Below are 19,790 nucleotides of genomic sequence, written 5' to 3' on the forward strand. Positions count from 1 at the left end.
TATAAATTCAGCACTGATAACAACGACCATAAACCACTGGAATATTGTAAATGATCACCAATGTCCTTACCTGGTCTGGCCCTGTACATGACTTCAGCCTTATGCCAATGTGGTGACTCTTAATTTGTTCCGTCAGCCCCCCAGTTGCAAATGTTGCAACATTTGGGTTAGCAGCACAATGATCCGAGTGAATGCACACACAGCTAACAATGTGAAACACAAATGGATCATAAAGGCCACATTCTGATGAGTTGTGTTTAATGACATGATTTCCTTTTGAGGCAATGAAACAGTTTCTATTCTGGTCAAGTAGGCTCTAACAGTAACAATTCACCCTTTGTTTATGCAAGATGGTAGATTTGTGCAGCCATATGATTCATTTATGCAGAGAACTGGATTACGATCGTTCAACACTGATGCATTAGTGGGCTGGAGGTGACCAGTGTCCCATTCAGATACATTCAACAAGAGTCTCCAGAATAGAAAGTGCTGAACACACTATCAGTAAAGACCAAAACACGCCTGCAATGCAATTAAGTCACAGAGTTTATTTAAATATTCTTCAACATGAAGCTTCTGTATACAAACTTTAAATAGCTGTTTACAACAGATGCACAGGCAAATGATGTGAAGCCTTGCTTTAAAATTGAATCTAAGCTAATGTGAATAAACGCTCATACTTGGTATTCGGAAATGTCCAATTACAGCTTCCAGATGGAAGTGACACCAAATTCATTACCCAGAATGTGGACGCTTTCTAAAAATGGTTTATTATTTTATAAGTGACACCATTTGATCTCTTAAATATGCAGAAGTAGATTTATAATTGAGCACAAAAGCAGACCTAGGTTGCTAATACTGTACAACAGCTCAACATTCTGGAATAGTTTATATAAAAAAAACACAACCTTCCTCATGACGGCAAGCTCCTAAAGCACATCCGTGTACAAAATATACAAAAGCATTAAAGATATAAAAGTTCTAAAGATGCCAAGGACCACCTCAGCAGTGCTCAGAATCCAGTTGTCTTCAATGGCGATCTTGATTAAGTGCCGCATCACAAATCAGAGCAAGCATCAAACCAAATATTTTAAATAGTTACGCTCTTTTAAAAGATTGAAATTTGGCTCATTGCTTCAGCCAGGGATGTGCAGCAATTGACGCTTTGCTTCGGTCTCCGTAATCATACAGCAGCTCCTCGCCCTTTTCAATATCCCGAGATGCAACAAGAATAAGGTGTGGCTTCCCATCAACATTGTGCAACTTAGTCTGACAGTTCCCGTTCTTGCTGTGGTTGATCAGGCGACCGAGTCGTGTAGTTTCCTTCGTTGCATCCACGCTAAAAACATTTAGACATATAACACTTAGAAAACAAATATTCTCTCAAAAGATTACAAACATTGGGGTAACTGTGCCGAGCAGCTTCATAGAATCTATAGCACAGAAAGAAGTAATTCAGCCCAACTGGCAAACTTCCTCACACCCGATACATTTCACCCCATCTGCATTTTCTGCTCATTTCTCCCTCGAGTTTATCTAATTTTTTCCTCAAATGCATCTATACTATTTGCTTTGTTTAACTCCATACAATAGCAAGATCCACATTTTAATTACCTGGGTAAAGAAGTCAAATTGGACAAAGTGACTTTTGGACAAGAGAAATTTGATTCTGCAAGATTCCCAGCAACTTTAATTGCAGTTGGTGAAGACTCAATGGGCTGAATAGCCTCTTTCTGTACTGTATGGATTCTAGTGATTCTATGGCAGTCTTGAGATTAATAAAGACCAAAGCTTTTACATCAGAGCTGTCAAAATTAATGTTCTGATGAAAGGTTCCAATGATCACCCTCAAGTAGAATTAATTTGTGAATGATATTCCACACCACGGTGGATATAAAATTGCACAAACTCATGAACGGACCCAAGGCTGTCACCTTCAGCCCAGTCTCAGATTACCCTGGAAGAGCAAGGTACATCAAAAATTTGAGTAACTGGATAAGTGAGCTGTTTCATACTGCTACTACATGATAGTGACAAGTGGTATTCACCACTAATTGCTGCCGTCAAGCCAAAAAGGTGCTGTGCCTATCACACAAATGAGCAACACAAGATATGAAATTCAGTGCCAGTGTAATACTAGGCAAGTAGGCTGAACATCCCAAAGACTGGCAGATTGTATCAAACAGCTTGTCCTTTCCAGTGTCCACAATGGGCAAGGTACAGGCTGTGCCCAACCAAACCATGCTGCAAAACTCAAATCCAACATTTGGTGCGATCCTGTATCTGGACAACATTTGGTAGGCAATCCTTCTGTGTTAAAAATTAACCTGACAACCAAGATGGTCATTCAGGCTCAGGAAGCTACATATATTAATATGTAGGGCCATGTTCTTTGCAGACCAGAAAGAACCTGTGCACACATTACATCTGTTTCAGGACAAGGCCATTGCTCCAGCAAAAATGGGATCGGTGTGAACTCAGTGCTAAGTTCAAATGTCCCTACTGCATTCAGGTTCCCCCATATGTGGGAGTCACATTCCGATCCTGCTACCCCAACCACCACCACAACCACACCCCTTTGCTGGAAATGGGGTGGAGTCTTCATGGCTCCTGTGAAAATCTAGGCCAAAGTTTTTAATATACAACTAGAAATATTGCTGGTAACAAATTCAGCAAGTGTGGCGTAACAGAAGGGAAGGAGAACAGGCCACCAAAGACACAAGGCTACAGAGAAGGAGACTTACCAGTAAGTTTTACTGAGGTATTGAAAGTAGTACATGTAGCAGCCAGTGGAGGGATCTTGGGCGTACTTAGCCTCTCGACTCTTGGCATCTGTAAATTCGATGAGGTCTCCACTGTATTCCACCACAAACTCTCCACGCTGAAAAGGTTTTGTGGCCACCACACCACGACCTTTCCCATCAATTATACCAACCTGTGAGAATGAAGATAACAGTTAGAAAAAGGGTTTGTCCAGTAGAGCTGCTATTAGCCACAGGAGAGGTTACCAACAAGGTTTCAGCTTCAATTTAGTGGACGATGCTTTGCACAGTTGTGTAAGAGAGAATACGAATTAGAGATAAAAGTAGACTGGCAGGTGGCAGCAAGAGAAATAGTGCAAGTATTAAACAAGTACTTGGCAGCTGTCTTTACAAAGGAAAATGATGCTACCCAGGTTGTTATGAGAGATGAGGTAACTGGTACACCAGAAGAATTTTCAATGGAGAAGAAGGTGGTGTTAGAAAGGCTATCTTTACTTAAAATTGACAAAGGTATCAGGACCAGATGATACATCCAAGGGTACTGAGGGAAGAGTGTGGGGAAATTGCAGAGGCACTGGTGATAATCTTCCAGTCTTCCTTACACATAGGGTGGTGCCAGAGGCCTGGAGGATTAAGAATTTTACACCCTTGTTCAAAAGGGAAGCAAGGATAGAGCCAGCAATTACAGGCCAGTTTGACTTCAGTGATAGGGAAACTTCTGGAAACTGTAGTTCAGGACAAAAATCACTGAGACAAATGCAAGATAAAAGGGAAACCCAGCTTGGATTCATTAAGGGGAAATCATGTTTAATAACTTGAAGTTTTATGAAGAGGTAACAGAGAAGGTTGATAAGGGCAATGCTGTTGATTTGATGTGTATGAATGTTGAAAAGGCATTTGATACAGTGCCAAACAGACTTGGGCAAAAATATTAGCTCATGGAGTAAAAGGGAAAGCAGGAAGTTGGATAAGAAATTGGCTGAGTGACAGGAAACAGTGTTGATAAATGGTTGTTGTTCAGATTGTTGGAAGATTTGGAGTGGAGTTCCCCACAGGTCAGTGTTGGGATCCTTGCTCTTCCTGATATACATCAATGACCTAGACTGTGGCGTTCGGGGCATGATTTCAAAATTTCCAAATAAGATTGGAAAAGTGGTCAACTGTGATGGATAGTCTGGAATTTCAAAAAGGAAATGCTGGTGAATTGAACAAACAAATAGCAGATGAAATGGGAGGTGATTAATGTTGGCAGGAAGAATATGGAGAGTAGAAAATAAAGGGAGAAATTCTGAAGGAATATACACAATACGCACACCTCATCTGGAGTGCTGTATCCAGTTCTGTGTACTATACTTGAGGAAGGATGTCAAGGCATTGGGGTGAGTACAGAGGAGATTCACAAAAAAGATTCCAAGGATAACAAATTATAGCAGTAAGGATAGATTGAAGTGTTTAGGACTGTTTTCCCCAGAGAAAAGGAGACTGATAGAGGTATTCAAGATCCTGATATAAATAGCAAGTTACTGTTTCCACTCGAGAGCAAGAAGAATGAGAGGGCACAGGTTCAAAATAATTGGCAAAAGTAGAAGTGATGAGAAGAAACATTGTTTCACCCAGAGGGTGGTTGAAGTCTGGAAGAAGCTTCCTGAGAAGCAGATGTGATCATGGTATTCAAATGAGAATTGGATTGCTATCTGAAAAAATACACAAAGTTATGGGGTTAAAGCAGGGACTAGGAAGAATGCTCTTTCAAAGGCAGTGCAGGCTCCATGGGCTGAACAGTCTCCTTCTACATTGTGAAGAGTGACAATGAGAGAGAGACATCTCCCAAGCCACAGGTGTCCCAGAATGTCAATTAGTGGAGGTCCACTGGATCACTGGCCAATTTACAGTTCACACATGGCAACATCCTACATGCCTAGGCTGGCTTTGAAGCCATCACTAAGTGAACCCATGGCACAATACTCCCAGTCAACTTTTCTGTATTTTAATGGTACCTTCATTCCTTCTTCCTTCCCAGTGTAAATCAGATCATCAATTATTTTCTTTTCTTCTGACTAAAAAGGAAAAGATAGAGTTGATGAGTCTTTGGAATTTCCAATGTCAGTCTGTGCATTGTATACAAACCAACCCTCCATCCCAGCAACACAAGGCAGTTTAGAGGGCGATTCATGTAAATAAAGCTCCACTCCCATGTTACACCAAGAGTTGTTATTAAGGATTTACCTTCAGCTGCCCTTCACACTTCCTGCAACTTCTACGAACAGGATAATAATCAGTGACCTTACGATTCCGGCCTGCTGAGTTTTTCACACTGATGGAGGGGGAAAAAATAGATCTTGTTTAAAAAGTACAAAACCGTCAGAAGCAGCACATACATTGCAGGATGGAAGCCAGAAAGAGCATGATAAACACACAGCAAAGGCTTTTCAGTCACCCACCTCCATCTGCCAAATGATTAAACATGGGTTACTTCCCTACTCCAGCACATGGCTCAGCCAAGGCAAACACACCAGCAACAAGATCCCACCTTCAAACATTGCAACAATCTCGTCTGTGGAAATCAACCCCTCCCTCCCACAGTTGAAATAATTGCTCAATTAGAAATCAAATACATTTCAGGGGATGACGCCACTGTACGAACACACCAAGTCAAGGTGGGGAGTGTTAGAACTCCAAACCCTCACTCTCCCACTTCCCTGCTGCTTCCCAGAGCACAGAAAATGTTTCCTTTTAAAAAAGTATTTACCCTATTCCCTTAAATTGAATCTGCGGCCACCACTCTTTCAGGCAGCACATTCGTAGATTGGAACTTGCTGAGTAAAAACAATTCTCCCATCATTATTTTAAATCCATGCCCTGTGATTACCATCAGTGGAAACAGTTTTTCCATCCCTATGTTATTGTAACCTTCGCTAGAGCAAGGAAAGCTCAAATGCAGATGATTTAACAAAGTCACTATGAGTGCTTAACTTACCGTGTACGTTTTGGAGATTTCCCTTTACCTTTCCGCTGAGCAGATTTTGTGTTTGTTTTAGTGCCATTCTTGCTCACAGAATGCGGAGCAGTAGACTCGTTCCTTATAGCAGTCTCACAGACAGTATGTGGGACGGCTGCTGCAGTCTCTGCTCCTTCCTCAATGACCACATTTTTTTCACTGTCCAGCTCCTTATTGGACTTGGTGGAACTGTCAGCGCACACACAACCACTTTGTTCATCTGCAAATATAACAGATCTGAACATTACAAGCCTAAATTATTAAAAAAGATTCAATTCAAAGTAAGCCATTCTGCTCACAGTAAGTAGCCAGCCTATGTTTCTGTCTTCATGAAACAAAGATAGCCAAATCTCTCCGCAAGAGCAGAAACAAAATGGGAAATAAAAAGACTTAACCAACAATAACTTTAAAAGGAGAATTGGATAAATACTTGAAAAGGAGAATCCTACAGGACAATGGGTTAAGAGCTGGATGTAGAACTAATTGGTTGGCTCTTCCAAAGAGCCAGCACAGGCATGATAGGCCAAATGGTCTTCCCAGTTGTCCAATTCTATAAAATAAGTATTTCTTGAAATATAGCAACCCTGGTTAGTGGCTTCAACACGATGTAAATGGAATTACACAAAGTAGTTGCAATTATTATTCGAAGGCTACCTCAAAACCCTTCTCCAGAGCAAACGATGGCATGAGTCATTGCCCCACTCACTTGTACATCACCGGCTAGTGGAGTCTGGTTGGAAAAAATAATTCTATGCCTAGGTAGGGTAATTAAATCAGCAGGAAATCTGACCGACAAACTTCTCAAATCTTGTGTTTGCATTAAGGAAGAGAGTTGGATATTTGACTGAAGGGCTTTACAAGACTGAGGACTACATGATGTATATTGCTACTTAACACTGCTGCAGGGCTGTTCCACTTCCTTGAGGCACTATGTTACACTATAACCAAAATAAAGCCAATCCAACTCTGGAGAGTTTCACAAAACCACTAATTGAGCTCTTTAAAATGAACACTGTATAATATGGTCTCTGAGGGTGGAGTCCAGAACAAGGTGCATAACCATAAATTAGAGGGAGGTTGTTCAGGGGTCATATCAGAAAGCACTTCACACAAAGTGAGGGAGGTGCCACAGAGTTTTGCAGCACAGAAAGAGGCCCTTCAGCCCATCATGTCTGCACCAGCCATCAAGCAAGGACCTATATCTATTTTAATCCCATTTTCCAGCACTTGATCTGTAGCCTTGTTGGGCATGATTAAAATTTCCAATATGCGGATAGTTAAGATTGTTAGGGAAAGGTATGAAATCATATGGATCAGAATTAAACCAATCCAGGGGATACAGGTTAGCAATAACCGAATTCAATGACAGAACAGGCTTGTGAACAGAATGGCTTCCTGCTGTTGTGTTTGCCAAACTGAGTTTAAAAATGCTGCTGAGCTCTTTGCTCTTCAAGGCATTGCTAAAATGTAATTGGAATAGATTTATTTAAATGGGTAGAGCTCAGGCACTCTCAATGTGGGTGTTTGGATTTTAAGCTGCAGCTTCCTCCCACACAGGAGGTTTATACAGTTCAAACCAAGCAGCATTCATAATAGTAGGCCTGACTTGAAGCTATGTTCAGCAACCACAGGCCACTATTAATGCCCCATTACTGCGTAGCATGTAGCAGGGAAACTGTAAGCCATTCAATTCAAAATAAGCCAGCAGGTAGTTACATTACAACTGCACATTGCTAACGTGTCTCACTGCCACGACTATGCCGGCCTGAAGGATTATCTGGGGCCCAATGTACAATGTATTTCTGTAATTATATAGCATATATGCAATTCTTACCCTACGAAGCAATATTGGGTTTGCTGTCCTGCACCAACCATTATAGCGATACACTAAGTAAAATTAGAGGCCTTCTGAAACTGAAACTGTGTTTGCTTTCTTTACAGAAATGCTCCCGAAACACCTGCAGCTGTTAACCTCGCATACCTCCTTCCTCTTTCTGCATTTCACGTTTTACAGTACATTTGACTTGGAACTTCATTTGTTTATTTGAAGCAGAGTTTTCATCTTGTAATGGAGTACGAAGAGTAGGGGTTTTTGCAGAGTTCAAACGATGGTGAATCTTTGATTTTACATGCGCATTCTCCTGTAAGAAAGGGAAAGAACTTATTCATACAGCACTGTGTCCACAGGATGCCCCAAAATGCTTACAAGATAAAATGTCTAGACAGTCCAAAGTGACCATATCAATCAATAGATATATTATTAGACTTCAACAACCAGCATTGGTGCTTGTAAACACTGGCTACTGGAACAATATTGCATTGTTGGTTAGGGCATCCCACTTAAAAATTATCAATATCTTAAAAGTAATTGATTTAACGAACATTTATAATTTTTGTAACCCAGAATGAAACAGGAAGTGCTGCACCATTAACTATCAATACAAAAGATGCCACAAGGTGCATCACAGATGTCCCACTGGACAGACATTGACAGCACAACACTGAAATCAACGTCATTTTGATATAAAACATTGAACAATATTTTCAATTTACTTCTCAAGCAAAGTTAACAAAAAAGACAAGTTCAAAGCTATAATTAAGTTTCCAGTTTCAAGTAACATCTACAAGCCTTGAAGAAACACCACGGACCATTATCCTAGCTGAATGTTTACAGTAACACTATCAACAATAAACTGTGATACAAAATATTTTCCCTGTGGCGTGGAACTGAAGTTCAGTGGAAAGTCAGCTGTAGGATTTTGCAGATTGGAGCTTCTGTGCAGAGCGCAATATAAGGAATGACGTTACAAAAACTACCCCATCACACTTTAAAAAAAAACCTGCAGGTAAGTAATCTCAAGTAAACCCTCACTGGGAGGATATCAATTTATCAGCTCAAATTACTGATCAAAAAGATGGCCATTACAAACTATACACGTCAATAATAAAATCAAAAAAATTACTATGACAGTTTATCAAAATACAAATATATTACTTCCACTAAGACATAACTGAAAGCACTACAGTTATTGCAAGCCTGCTCAGTGCTGTGACATAGAAGCCAGGCCCGGACTTAGGGTTAAAAGCTTCTGTCATCTCCCCACTAGCTGAAATGGTGCGTCGGAGATGAACAGTAGCTTGGTTTGTACTTTTTTGTGGGAAGGAGCAGATGGCGATGCACAACAGACAATTGTCTCATGTTGACCAGACTGATTTCAAGCCACATGTCTACCCACCCACATTTATTGCAGCTGCTTATTATTGGGGCTTTTTAGGATCATATTTCACAACCCCATCCATAAATAACTAGAGTAAGTCGGGGAAGATTAAAAATGTAATTTGATTTACAGTATGGGAGCAATTAAGCGTTTTTTATAAACCTGTGGGGTGGTGGTCGGGGGATTAGAAATATCATTCTGCAACTTATCCATGAAAATCACTTCAGCCTGAACTCAGGGACTGAGAGATGGAAGTGAAGACGCAGCAGCTCGCCGCACTCCCAGCCCCTTTCCCCAGGCACTGATGCAGCAGCAGTTTGGCAGTGGCTCAGCTGCAGTGCCACATAGGCACCGACTGTCCTCAGGGCAAGCAGAGCTGGGAAATAAATGCCAACCTCAACCCACAAACAACAGGGCGGAGTTCCTATTTAAAAACAAGGGGTGGGTATCGGAATTAAATCTGTGTTTTCCTAAAGTTAATTCCACAAAGTAAACTTTACTTTCTTGATGATTATATTCATGCTTTTAATGCTCCGCTATTTTAATTGCGGGTTAACAACTTGACCTCTTAAAAACATAAAGTACGATAAATGTCAAGAGGTTGGAAACAAGCCCTCGCCTGGGTTCACACTGTGGGACAAGTATTTTTAAATTCGGAATTATTTATTGAATGCTTTGATCTATCGAGGCCCAACGCCCCGGCCCACTCCCCCGTCCAGGGGGTGGGGAAGGTGCAGCCACCCCGCTCTCTCCCCTCAGCCTGGGCTGTAAAAGGGGGGGGGGGGGGGGGGTGGAAGAGGATGGAGGAAACTCCCCCCGCCCGCCGGGCCGCTCTCTCCCCCTCCGGGGCCGCCACACGTACCTCAGTCATGGCCAGCCGCTGGTTCTCCTTGGCGGCCGCGGCCTTGCCTCCGCCGCTTCTCTTCCCCGCCCCTTGAGCCACGGCCTTGGCTTTCCCTGAAGGATTAAAACATGTCGATGAGAAATCTGTGTGCGCTGTTGGATTGGGGGGGAGGCGGGGGCGGAGGTCGCCTTTCCCTGAGCGGAAACCTGCCGCCGTATCTAAGAGCGTGGCGGTTCCGCCATCTTAAAAACGTTACCGTATTTACCCGAAACACCGGCCACTGAGCCGCAGCAGGACTGCCCCGCAGCCGCCAGGGGCCGCAACTCACATACCGCGAACATCAACTGTTTTTAACATCAAATAATAAATAACAGGAATGAATAAAATACCCATTTTACTGCAAAAAAAACTGACTGAAGGAGAAAGAAATTTTAAGAAGTAACAAGGTCGACTCTTGCTTATAGGACACACGATTGTTAAATGACTACAACTGAAGCGGCTCCGCTCTCTTCCAAAGCCATTTAAAATGCCCGCTCTACCCTTCAAACTAACTGGGGCAACATTTCCTTCAGCCCGCTTGTGATTGGACAGAACCAGCGCGTGTCTCCCGCCCCCATTCCGGATTCTCAATGCCGGTCGGCTAGGCGGGCTGTCTGTCAGCGTCATGTCCCGCCCCCCGCGCGCATGCTCACCTCAGTCCCATCCCTGCGCAGCCCCGGGGATTTTGAATTACGCGCTCGCTTTCTATTGGTGGCGTTGACGTCAAGGCGGGCGCCGATTGACTGGATCGAGGCAGGGGGGAGGGGAAAGGGGCGCGCGCGCGGGTCACGTGACCGGCAATTGCCGCCGGTGATTTGGGGGGGGAAAACGAGAAAAAAAATAACCTAAATTCAACAAAATTATGCCACATCTCTTAACTTTCTTAGGAGTGTGTCTGAATCCGGTGGCACCGTGCCTGTGTGAAACGGTCCGCGGTCAGGGGCCCGAGCGGACGGTTGGTGGCGGCGCCCGGCTGGGGGTCACGTGATGGATGATGGCGGCGGCGCCGCCTGACATGGCGGCGAGGGGTTAGCGGGCGGACCGTGCGCGCAGCTCTCTCCACACCTCAGCGCAGCTGTGAGTATCTGCAGCCGCTCTCACCTCTGCTCCCGCCACCGAATTGTACCCAAATCTACTGGGAAACCTTCCGACGGGGACCTAGCGTGAGTTTGAGGTAAAATCTTAGGGAAAGGCCGTTTTTTTTTTCGGGGGGGCGAAAGATAATTCCCCGTCTCCTGACATGAACGCGAGGCGCCACTCGGTCGGTTGATATTTTTTTTACTTGGTGGCCGTGCCGCCGCTCTCGGATCCCGGTGGCTCTGATTTTTTTCCCCCTCTTAGTATCTCTTTATGTCACAAACTTCAAGACAAAGAGGAAAACGGGTGTTGATTTTCGGGCAATTCTCGGCGTGAAGCGCCTGGGCCTGGCTCTATTGGAGTTCCAGCCTCTGAGTGGATGTGTGGGAGGAGGGGGTGTTACGGTTTGTTTTATTACAGTTTCTCTTCCTCCTCTTCTCGGTTGTTTAAAGTGTTCAGGTTTCAGCCACGTTTGTCTGTAGTCACCATTACACAGCTTATAAAACAACCCGGAAGTTTGCTGTATATACTGAGCACGTGTTACGAGCAGAAAACTAAGGTTTCACACACTGCATTATTTTCTTCCCCCACCTCCCTATCTCGTTTTGTAGTTTATGTTCTTCACCGCTCCCTTTCCCTTTGGATCTGATTTCTACTTTACTTCCCCTCCTGGGACGGTCTCGTGTTCAATGGTTTAACCGTCCTGAGAATGTCTATCTTTGTATGAACGGCCAGGGTTCCAGAATTGGGCAGCAAGGGTTGTAAACAAAGTTGTCCAAACCCCCGACGAGGGTTGAGATGTTGCTGAGCCTTCCCCGAGGATGGGGGAAACAATATGCTGGGTGGGGGAACTACACATATCGGAATTTTCCTCTTTGTTTCACTTAGATGCAAGGTTTCTCCTCTCTTCCCCCTTCCCTCCCCGTTCCCTCAAAACAAAACGTAATGTTGTTGACACTTTCCATTTTGCAGTTTTACAACTAACCATCGAGCCCAGCTTTAATTTCCCTTGTGTATAATTCGCCACTATGGCAGGGAAAATAAACGCCCTGGTTGATATATTGTGTTCTGCCTACGTTGAAAACAAAAAAAAATACAGTAAGAAGTTTTGTGCTCTTAATTACTTTGAAGGGAAAATACCAAACGTGTGGGCATGTGATGCTTTGGGTGTTTTACCGAAAACCCCAGGCCTTCTCGTGCAGGGGTAAGAGGGGAAGGTATACAGACACCAATTACTAATGACCTTGTGTCACCACGTGGACAAAATATTTTTCCTTGACTCATAACCATTTTCAAGGAGTACACTCCAGCTATGGGCAATGGAATGTTTAAAGTTAATTTGTGTCACAAGTAGGCTTACATTAACACTCCAATGAAGTTACTGTGAAAATCCCCTACTTGCCACACTCCAGCGCCTGTTTGGGTATACTGAGGGAGAATTTAGCACGAACAATGCACCTAACCAGCAGGTCTTTTGGACTGTGGGAGGAAACCCATGGAGACACTGGGAGAACTCTGCACAGACAGTGACCCAACCTGGGAATCAAACCTGGGTTCCTAGTGTTGTGAGGCAGCAGTGCTAACCACTTTGACAAAGGGTCATCTGGACTCGAATCGTCAGCTCTTTTCTTACAGATGCTGCCAGACCTGCTGAGATTTTCCAGCGTTCTCTCTTTTGGGTGCTAACCACTGTGCTGCCCCATTGGTTTAAGTTTGCTATTGAATTGGTTGAATTGTTTATAGATTTAAATATCTGGGCACATTCCAGTTATGTTTATGATCCTTGAATATCACTGGATACAGTGTTTTTATTTTTTTAACAGGATGCTTTTGCCATTCCATTGTATAGATTTTAAGATTATTTAGTAATGATTTAAAAACAATGGCTGTTTGCAAGTTTTGCGCGCAAAATGAGCAAAGAACAGTACAGCACAGGAACAGGTCCTTCGGCCCTCCAAGCCTGCACCAATCACATTTATCTATCAAGACCAACCACTTATATCCCTTCTATTCCCCATTTGTTCATATGCCTATCAAGATACGTCTTGTGGCTAACATAACTGCCTCAACCACCTCACTTGGCAGTGCAGTCCAGGCCCCCACCACTCTGTTTAAAAAAAAACCTTCCCCCGCACATCTCCACTGAAATTTCCCCCCCTTATCTTGAACTCGTGCCCACTTGCAATTGTCATTTTCTGCCCTGGGAAAACGCTTCCAACTGTTCACCATATCTATACCTCATTTTATAAACTTCTATCAGGTTGCCCCTCAGGCTTTGTCTTTCCAGAGAGAACAATCTCAGTTTATTCAATCTCTCCTCATAGCTAACATACCAGGCAATATCCTGGTAAACCTTTTCAGTACTTTCTCCAAAGCCTCCACATCCTTCTGGTAGTGTGGTGACCAGAATTGAACTCAGTATTCCAAATGTGGCCTAACCAACGTTGTATACAGCATAATTTGCCAACTTTTATACTCTGCCCTGTCCGATGAAGGCAAGCATGCTATATGCTTTCTTCATCTTTTCCATCTGTGTTGCCACTTTTAAGGATCTGTGGATTTGATTTGATTTATTATTGTCACATGTATTAACATACAGTGAAAAGTATTGTTTCTTGTGCGCCATACAGACAAAACATACCGTTCATAGAGAAGGAAAGGAGTGCAGAATGTAGTGTTACAGTCATAGCTAGGGTGTAGAGAAAGATCAAGGAAAGTCCATTCAAAAGTCTGACAGCAGCAGGGAAGAAGCTGTTCTTGAGTTGGTTGGTACGTGACCTCAGACTTTTGTGTCTTTTTCCTGAAGGTGGAAGATCTGGGATCTGTACTCCCAGATCTGTGATGCTCCTAATGGTTCTGTCATTTATTTTATAGCTCCTACCTGAATTGGATCTACCAAAATGCATCACCTTGCATTTGTCCGGATTAAATTCCATCTGCCATTTCTCCGCCCAATTTTCCAGCCTGTCTATATCCTGCTGTATTCTCTGACAATCTTCATCACTATCCACAACTCCACCAATCTTAGTATCATCCACAAACTTGCTCATTGGCACAGCTATGTTTTCTTCCAAGTCACATATTATAAACAGCAAAGGTCCCAGCACTGATCCCTGCAGAACACCACTAGTTACAGACCTCCATTCAGGAAAACCCCCTTCGACTGCTACTCTCTGTCTCCTATGGCCAAGCCAGTTCTGAATCCATCTAGCTAGTTCACTCCTGATCCCGTGAAATTTAATCTTTTGCACCAGCCTGTCATAAGGGACCTTGTCAAACACTTCCAACTATTATCTGCTTCATTATTGTATGCAGTTCTGGTCACTGCACTATCAGAAGGACATGGAAGCTTTGGAGAGAGTGCAAAGAAGATTCACCAGGATGTTGTCCGGTCTGGCACGCGTTGCTTATGGGGAGAGATTGAATAAACCAGGATTGTTTTCACTGGAAAAACAGAAGCTTAAGAGAAACCTGACAGAGGGCTACAAAATTGAGGCATAGACAAGATGAATAGTCAGAGGCTTTTTCCCAAGGTGGAACTGTCAATTACAAGGGGGCACAGGTTCAAGGTGAGGGGGAAAGTTTAAGGGAGATGTGCGGGGGAAGTTTTCTACTCAGAGAATGGTGGGTGCCTGGAGCGTGCTGCCAGAGGAGATGGTGGAAGCAGGCACATTAGCAACATTTAAAAGGTATCTGGATGGGTACATTAATAGGGAGGCAATCGAGGGATATGGACCGAGTAAGGGTAGAAGGCTTTTTTTAGTTGGGGCATCATGATTGGTACAGGCTTGAGAAGGGCCTGTTCCTGTGCCGTACTTTGTTCTTTATTTTGTTAATTTGGCTACCTAGAGGGCTGGTGTTTTTTGTTCTTGGACAACACTGTCAACACATTCTTAGTTGATCTGTGGGTATTCAGTGAGCCACATGAGACTGGTGTCAAATATAGGCTCAACTGTGGCAAGTCTTAATGTTCTTAGGCAATGTGACATCGTGGGGGGGGGGATAAATTTTCTCAACTTTTACCTTTACTGGTTTGAAATCGCAAACTCTGGGTTGCCAGTAAACCAAGTGTTTCCCCCTGTGATAATTGTTCATCGTGCGGCTAACCCTCGCAATGAGGATGGACGAAAGCCAAGACAAGACCTCATGGAGTGCTGTATTGCTGATGGCTTTTGTTATTTTTTCCCCTTCCCTTAGTTAATTTAGGAATAAAAACGTGTTGCATTCTGGACAAAGCAATTCAGTTCAACTTTGCCTATCAGAAACAGTCTTTTGGAGTCTACTGCATCAGGGCTGTGATTTGAACAGCCCCCCCCCCAGGGCTGTGATTTGAACAGCCCCCCCACCCCCCCCCCCCAACGTGCGCGCACACACACACCAAGAGATTCAGTTGAGTTGTGAATGGCATTGTATCATCTATTGTGATTTATGATGTTTACATTTTGGACTCCAACATTAATGGCAGAGACTGATCATTGCTTTGAGAAATGTGCGAATGAGTTTCTCTCTCAACTTGAGAGCTTTTTGCAAATATATTTTGTTGGTATGATTTACGTTGCATTTATTAAGAGATATCTGCCACAACTGTTTTGGCTTGATATCTGTATCTTGATATCTGTCTGACCAGCCATTTCTTACATGAGTGGAAATAGATTTTCACAGTTGTGAGCCTGGATTAATTTTAATTGGATTGCTCTGGATGTATTTTACTGAACGTGATTTAAATTAAAGGGCAGTTTTGGTCTCCTTACTTGAAAAAGGATATACTGGCACTGGAGGGGGTGCAGAGGAGATTCACGAAGTTGATTCCGGAGTTGAGAGGGTTGGCTTATGAGGAGAGACTGAATAGACTGGGGCTATCCTCATTGGAATTCAGAAGAATGAGGGGAGATCTTATAGAAACATATAAGATTATGAAGGGAATAGATAAGATAGAAGCAGGGAAGTTGTTTCCACTGGCAGGTGAAACTAGAACTAGGGGGCATAGCCTCAAAATAAGGGAGAGCAGATTTAGGACTGAGCTGAGGAGTAACTTCACACAATCTATGGAATTCCCTGTCCAGTTGAGGCTACCTCATTGAATATTTTTAAGGCAAGGATAGATACATTTTTGAACAGTAAAGGAATTAAGGGTTATGGTGAGCGGGCGGGTAAGTGGAGCTGAGTCCATGGAAAGATCAGCCATGATCTTATTGAATGGCAGAGCAGGCTCGAGGGGCCAGATGGCCTACTCCTACTCGTAGTTCTTTTGTTCTTATGAAATAGTCTTGTCTCACTTCATAAATGCTCCTTAAATTAACAAACATTTACACTTCAATCTAATAGGCGATTGAAGGGGGATTTGCCAGTGAACCAAGTATTCCCCCTGTGATAATTGACAACATGATGGCACAGTGGTTAGCCCTGTTGCCTCACAGTTCCAGGGACCCGGGTTCGATTCTTGGCTTGGGTCACTGTCTGCGGAGTCTGTACGTTCTCCCAGTGTCTGCGTGGGTTTCCTCCACAGTCCGAAAGATGTGCTGGATAGGTGCAAAGACCGTGCTAAAGTCTTCCTCTGTGTACCCGAACAGGTGCCGGAGTGTGGCGACTAGGGGATTTTCAAGTAACTTCATTGCAGTGTTAATGCAAGCCTACTCGTGACACTAATAAATAAACTTTATAAGCGGCGATACAGTTTCAATTGGAGCTGTAATGTCATGTGACATTTTAATTTTACAAACTCTATCAACAGTACCCCTTCTGTCCCATTGTGGATTGATGACTTACTCCTCCCTCTTTAGTGTATGAATGTGAAATTGAGCTCTATATTTTTGGAAATTCACTAAGTGAGGTTAGCATTTCATTGCAAGGTGGTTGAGTTTGATGGCAAAGCTGTACCAAGTTTAAACATAAAAGGCTCGCATATCACAGGGAAGTTGTAGCAGTTGCTAATGGGCAGGTCAATGCATGGTCATTTATATTGAAATCGTTTTTTTGTATTCATGGGATGTGGACAACATGGGCAATAACTGCAGGTCTTGTCAATCCTTGATTGTCCTCAAGTGGTGGTGAGGCACCTTGAACTGCTTCAGTCCCTGTGGTGAAGGTACTCCATTGTACTATGAGGAATTTCATGAGTTTGACCCTATGATAATGAATGAATGGCAATACAATCCTGACTGGGTGGTAAATGTATGTGACTTAGAGGGGAACTTGGATGGTGATTTTCCCATGTGCCAGCTCCCATGCTTTTCTGGGTGGTGGGTTTGGAAGGTGCTGTCAAAGGAGTCTTGGTGAGTTGCACATCTTGTAGAGATTACATACTGCTGCCACTGAGTCAATAGTGGAGCCAGTGAATCAGAGGCTATCGTGTCTCTCCCAGCCATTGAGCAGCTATTTATTCTAATCCCATTTTCCAGCACTTAGTCTGTCGCCTTGTATGGCAGTGAGTTCCAGATTTCCTACCACCCTCTGGGTGAAAAAGCTTTTCCTCAAAAACCCTCTAAATCTCCTGCCCCTTATCTTCAATCTATGCCTCCTGGTTACTGACCCTCTATTAAGAGGAAAAGTTTCTTCCTATCTCGGCTACCTCTGTCTCTAGTAATTTTGTACACCTCAGTCAGGTCTCATTCTCTGCTATAAGGAAGACAATCCCAGCCTAGCCAGCCTCTTTCCATAGCTGAAATGCTTGGTGAATTTCCTGTGCACCCTTTCTAGTGAAATCATATCTTTCCTATGGTGTGACAACCAGAACTGCACACAGCACTCTAGCTGTGGCCTAACATGTATTTTATGCAGCTCCGTCATAACCTCCCTGCATCTGTATTCTGTGTTTCGACTTATAAAGGCTAGCATCCCATATGTCTTAACCACCTTATCTACGTGTCCTGCTGTCTTCAGGGATCGTTGGACATGCACTCCAAGTTCCCTCTGGACCTCTGTACTTCCTAGCGTCCTACCGTTCATAGTGCATTCCTGTGCTGCTTTGCCTCTGAAAATGTCCTGCCATCTGACCAGATGCGCGCTCTCATCCTGTAATCTAAGGCTTTCCTCTTCACTATTTTCCACGGCTCCAATTTTCATGTCATTAGTGAACTTATGATCTTACCTCCCACATGATGTTAGACTCACTGGCCTGTAATTACTTGGTTTTTCCCTATTTCCCTGCTTGAATAATGATACCACATTCGCTGTCCTCTGGCACCTCTCCATAAAATCCCTACAGTTCAGAAGGAGGCCATTTGGCCCATTGAGTCTGTGCCAACCGCAATCCCACCCAGACTCCATCCCCATAACCCCATGCATTTACCCTAGCTAGCCCCCCTAACAAGGGGCAATTTAGCATGGCCAATCCACCTAACCGCACATCTTTGGACTGTGGGAGGAAACCCATGCAGACACGGAGAATGTGCAAACACAGACAGTGACCGAAGCTGGGAATCGAACCGGGTCCCTGGAGCTGTGAGGCAGCAGTGCTAACCACTGTGCCGCCCTCCTGTAGTCAGAGAGGATTTGAAAATTAGCACCAGAGCCCCTGCAATCTCCTCCATTGCCTCACACAGCAGCCAAGGATATACCTCATTTGGGATGTATAAGGTAATGCATCAGGTGCTGATGAAGCAGGCTCCTTTGTCCTGGATCGTGTTGGAACTCCACTCATCCTGGCAAGTGTATTCACTTCTGCCTTGTAAATGGTGAAAAGGATTTGTGGAGTCTGTTGAATCACGTAACAGCATTCCCAGCCTATAATTGTAGCCACAGTATTTATATGGTTGGTCCAGTTAAGTTTCTGGACACTAATGTTGATGTGGGCAATTCAGTGATATTGCGCGCTCTCGTTACCCAAGTCATACTTGACCCGGGCATGGACTGCAACATGGCAGCATCTGTGGAGAGAGAGAGAGACATTCCAAATGACTTCTCTTGATTTTCTGAGGAGTTGCAAATAGAATTGAAAGTTGTGAAATCATGAGACCACATTCCTCCTTGGCTTGCTCTTGTTTGAGGGGCTGTTGTTTTTAATTGCTGGTTTAGATTGTCCTTTGCTTTTGCAGACAAGCCTTACCTGGGCTGTATTCCACTTTGCCAGTTTTCAAGCTGTACTGGAACAGCTTAAACCCGGCTCAGTGGAGTAGGTAGATTTTTTGGGAAAGTAGAAACATAGAAAAACTACAGCACAAACAGGCCCTTCGACCCACAAGTTGTGCCGAACACATCCCTACCTTCTAGACCTACCTATAACCCTCCATCCTATTAAGCTCCATGTACTCATCCAGGAGTCTCTTAAAAGACCCTATTGAGTTCGCCTCCACCACCACTGACGGCAGCCGATTCCACTCGCCCACCACCCTCTGTGTGAAAAACTTACCCCTAACATCTCCCCTGTACCTACCCCCCCAGCACCTTAAACCTGTGTCCTCTCGTAGCAGACATTTCCACCCTGGGAAAAAGCCTCTGAGAGTCCACCCGATCTATGCCTCTCAACATCTTATACACCTCTATTAGGTCTCCTCTCATCCTTCGTCTCTCCAAGGAGAAAAGACCGAGCTCCCTCAGTCTATCCTCATAAGGCATGCCACTCAATCCAGGCAACATCCTTGTAAATCTCCTCTGCACCCTTTCAATCTTTTCCACATCCTTCCTATAGTGAGGCGACCAGAACTGAGCACAGTACTCTAAGTGGGGTCTGACGAGGGTCTTATCTCGCTGCATCGTTATCCCCGGACTCCTAAACTCAATCCCTCGATCGATAAAGGCCAGCACACCATACGCCTTCTTAACCACCTCCTCCACCTGCGGGGCCGATTTCAGAGTCCTATGGACCCGGACCCCAAGGTCCTTCTGATCCTCTACAGTACTAAGAGTCTTTCCCT

General features: G+C 43.9%; 2 protein-coding genes across 6 annotated transcripts in view; one reads left to right on the forward strand and one right to left on the reverse strand.

Moving 5' to 3' along the window:
- Nucleotides 1–529: 529 nt before the first annotated feature.
- Nucleotides 530–10,401, reverse strand: LOC144502806 (N-lysine methyltransferase KMT5A-like). Of its 2 annotated transcripts, none has more exons than XM_078227095.1 (8): nt 10,212–10,401; nt 9,841–9,935; nt 7,742–7,901; nt 5,740–5,980; nt 4,989–5,076; nt 4,760–4,819; nt 2,745–2,935; nt 530–1,339 (listed from the first exon to the last, which is right to left on the reverse strand). In XM_078227095.1, the coding sequence occupies exons 1-8, from the start codon at nt 10,213–10,215 to the stop codon at nt 1,129–1,131; spliced, it is 1,050 nt and encodes a 349-aa protein (XP_078083221.1). In that variant the 5' UTR covers nt 10,216–10,401; the 3' UTR covers nt 530–1,128. The 2 variants fall into 2 exon arrangements, with proteins under 2 accessions (XP_078083221.1, XP_078083220.1); XM_078227094.1 differs by having other exon boundaries at nt 10,088–10,383.
- Nucleotides 10,402–10,611: 210 nt separating this feature from the next.
- Nucleotides 10,612–19,790, forward strand: part of sbno1 (strawberry notch homolog 1 (Drosophila)) — a 127,957-nt gene continuing 118,778 nt past the window's right edge. Inside the window, exon 1 of one of the 4 annotated variants that reach the window (XM_078227107.1) lies at nt 10,612–11,035. The gene's annotated coding sequence lies outside the window, so the exon portion shown is untranslated. The remainder of the gene's footprint in view (nt 11,036–19,790) is intronic. The other 3 variants (XM_078227108.1, XM_078227105.1, XM_078227106.1) reach the window with 3 other exon arrangements.

This window comes from Mustelus asterias, chromosome 13 (assembly GCF_964213995.1).
Source record: "Mustelus asterias chromosome 13, sMusAst1.hap1.1, whole genome shotgun sequence".
Taxonomy (NCBI): domain Eukaryota; kingdom Metazoa; phylum Chordata; class Chondrichthyes; order Carcharhiniformes; family Triakidae; genus Mustelus; species Mustelus asterias.

Excerpts from the sequence above, each read along its gene's own strand:
- LOC144502806 (XM_078227094.1), bottom strand. The coding sequence starts at position 10,163 with ATGTTCGCGGTATGTGAGTTGCGGCCCCTGGCGGCTGCGGGGCAGTCC. Across the intron at positions 7,902-9,840 it reads AGCGGCTGGCCATGACTGAG|GAGAATGCGCATGTAAAATC; the intron begins GTACGTGTGGCG and ends CCTTTCTTACAG. Across the intron at positions 2,936-4,759 it reads GGAAGGAAGAAGGAATGAAG|GTTGGTATAATTGATGGGAA; the intron begins GTACCATTAAAA and ends TCATTCTCACAG.